The sequence below is a fragment of the Falco punctatus genome, assembly GCF_963210335.1.
Source record: "Falco punctatus genome assembly, contig: scaffold_273, whole genome shotgun sequence".
NCBI classification, from domain to species: Eukaryota; Metazoa; Chordata; class Aves; order Falconiformes; family Falconidae; genus Falco; species Falco punctatus.
This window is the reverse complement of record NW_027660296.1, coordinates 27,515-29,680: the sequence shown is the minus strand read 5'-3', so window position 1 is coordinate 29,680 and position 2,166 is coordinate 27,515. Positions and strand designations below refer to the sequence as shown.

Here is a 2,166-nt window from a genome sequence, read left to right as displayed (position 1 = left end):
CGGGCACCCAAGGTGGCAACTGGGCATCCAAGGGGGCAACTGGGCACCCAAGGGGGCAACTGGGCATCTAGGAGGCCTACCGGGCACCCAAGGTGGCAACTGGGCACCCAAGGGGGCAACTGGGCATCCAAGGGGGCAACTGGGCATCTAGGAGGCCTACTGGGCACCCAAGGTGGCAACTGGGCATCCAAGGGGGCAACTGGGCATCCAAGGGGGGGCAACCGGGCACCCAGGGGGGCAACTGGGCATCCAAGGGGGGGCAACTGGGCACCAAAGGGGGCAACTGGGCACCAAAGGGGGCAACTGGGCATCTAGGAGGCCCACCAGGCACCCAAGGGGGCAACCAGGCACCCGAGGTGGCCCCCCGGGTGACAGAGGTGTCCCCGCAGGCCGGCAGCGGGAGGATGGCGGCGGAGGGGGGCCGGGTGCAGATCTCCTTCCCCCAGCACGCGGCGGCGCTGCTGGATTCCCTCAACCGCCTGCGGCTGGAGGGGAAGTTCTGCGACGTGGCCGTCCACGTGGGTGGGCGCATCTTCCCGGCCCACAAGAGCGTCTTGGCCGCCGCGTCCCCTTTCTTCCACGACAAGTTGCTTCTCCAAGATGGGGGGCGCCTCTTGCTGCCCCCCGCCATCGATCCCGACGCCTTCGAGGGGCTCCTGCACCTCATCTACTCGGGGCGCTTGACGTTGTTGTTGGAGGCCCTGCCCGGGCATCTCTTGGTGGCCAGTGGTCTCCAGATGTGGCACGTGGTGGATCAGTGCTCCGAGATCCTGAGGGAGTTGGAGGGTGGGACGTGCCGGTGGGCTGGCCGGGGCAGCGAGGGGACGTCGTCATCGTCAAGCAGCCGCGGCGGGGAGGCTTCGTCATCGTGGACCACCCGTGGTGGAGATGGGCCTTCATGCGTCACCCACGGTGGGGATGGGTCTTCATCCTCATCGTGGACCACCCGTGGGGGAGATGGGTCTTCATGTGCCACCCACGGCGGAGACGGAGCATCGTCGTGGACCACCCGTGGTGACGGGTCCTCATGTACCACCCACGGTGGAGATGGAGGATCATCCTGGACCACTCGTGGTGGAGATGGGCCATCGTGTCCAACCCGCGGTGGTGATGGAACATCCTCGTGGGCCACCCGTGGTGGTGATGGCTCTTCAGCATCATCTTCATGGCCTGTACGTGGTGGCGACAGCTCTTCGTGTCCCACCCGCGGTGGTGACGGAACGTCCTTGTGGGCCTCCCGTGGTGGCGATGGCTCTTCAGCATCATCTTCATGGCCCATGCGTGGTGGTGATGGCTCTTCGTGGGCCACCCGTGGTGGTGAGGTGGCCACACCGTCTTTCACCAAGGAGGGGGGCGAGGAGGTCCTCAAAATCCGTGTGGCCGCAGACGTGGCGCCGGCGGCAACATCATCCCTTAGCTCCCTCCTGAAGGACGCCGGCGAGGAGGTCCTCAAGATCTGTGTGGAGGAGGACGAGGAGGAAGAAGAAGAGGAGGAAGAAGGTGGCCACCGCCGCCGCCACCCGCCCCACCGATGCTCTCCAGATCGTGTTGGAGGAGGAGGAGGAGGAAGATGGGGTGCCCGGAGCCCCCCACGAGCCCCCCAAGATCTTCTACATCAAGCAGGAGGTGGGTGACGCCACCACGGTTGAGGGTCTCCTACCAGCGTCGGAGCTGGCGGGCGGCTTCGCGCCGGCGGAGGTGAGCTACGTCATCCCGGCGGGCGGCGGCGGCACGACGGTGACAACCGGCAGCGCCATGACGACAACCGGCGGCGCATCCGTGTTCCCTCAACCATCTTGGAAACCGGTGGACCTTCACGGGAACGAGATCTTGGGGCGGGGTCAAGCCCTCCACGCTCCGGTGAAGTTGGGAGCGGCTCCCGACGGTAAACGTTTCGGTTGCTTGTGCGGGAAGCGCTTTGCGGTCAAACCCAAGCGGGATCGACACATCATGTTGACCTTCAGCCTGCGCCCCTTCGCCTGCGCCGCCTGCCACAAGCGCTTCAAGCTGAAGCATCACCTGACGGAGCACATGAAGACCCACGACGGGGCCGGGCGGGCCTGCGAGCGCTGCGGCCGCCACTTCCGCCTGCGCAGCGGCTTGGCCAAGCATCGGCCGCTCTGCCAGGGGGCTCGGTGGGGAGGGGGGTGCTGGGCTTGTGAGTGA

General features: G+C 66.5%; 1 protein-coding gene across 1 annotated transcript; it reads left to right on the top strand.

The window, feature by feature from the left end:
* Window positions 1-238: 238 nt before the first annotated feature.
* ZBTB9 (zinc finger and BTB domain containing 9) lies at window positions 239-2,166 on the top strand (the record flags this gene model as incomplete). Its single annotated transcript, XM_080411365.1, is given in 2 exon segments — window positions 239-1,520; window positions 1,522-2,166. Coding segments are annotated over 2 exon segments (1,761 nt in total). The 5' UTR covers window positions 239-404.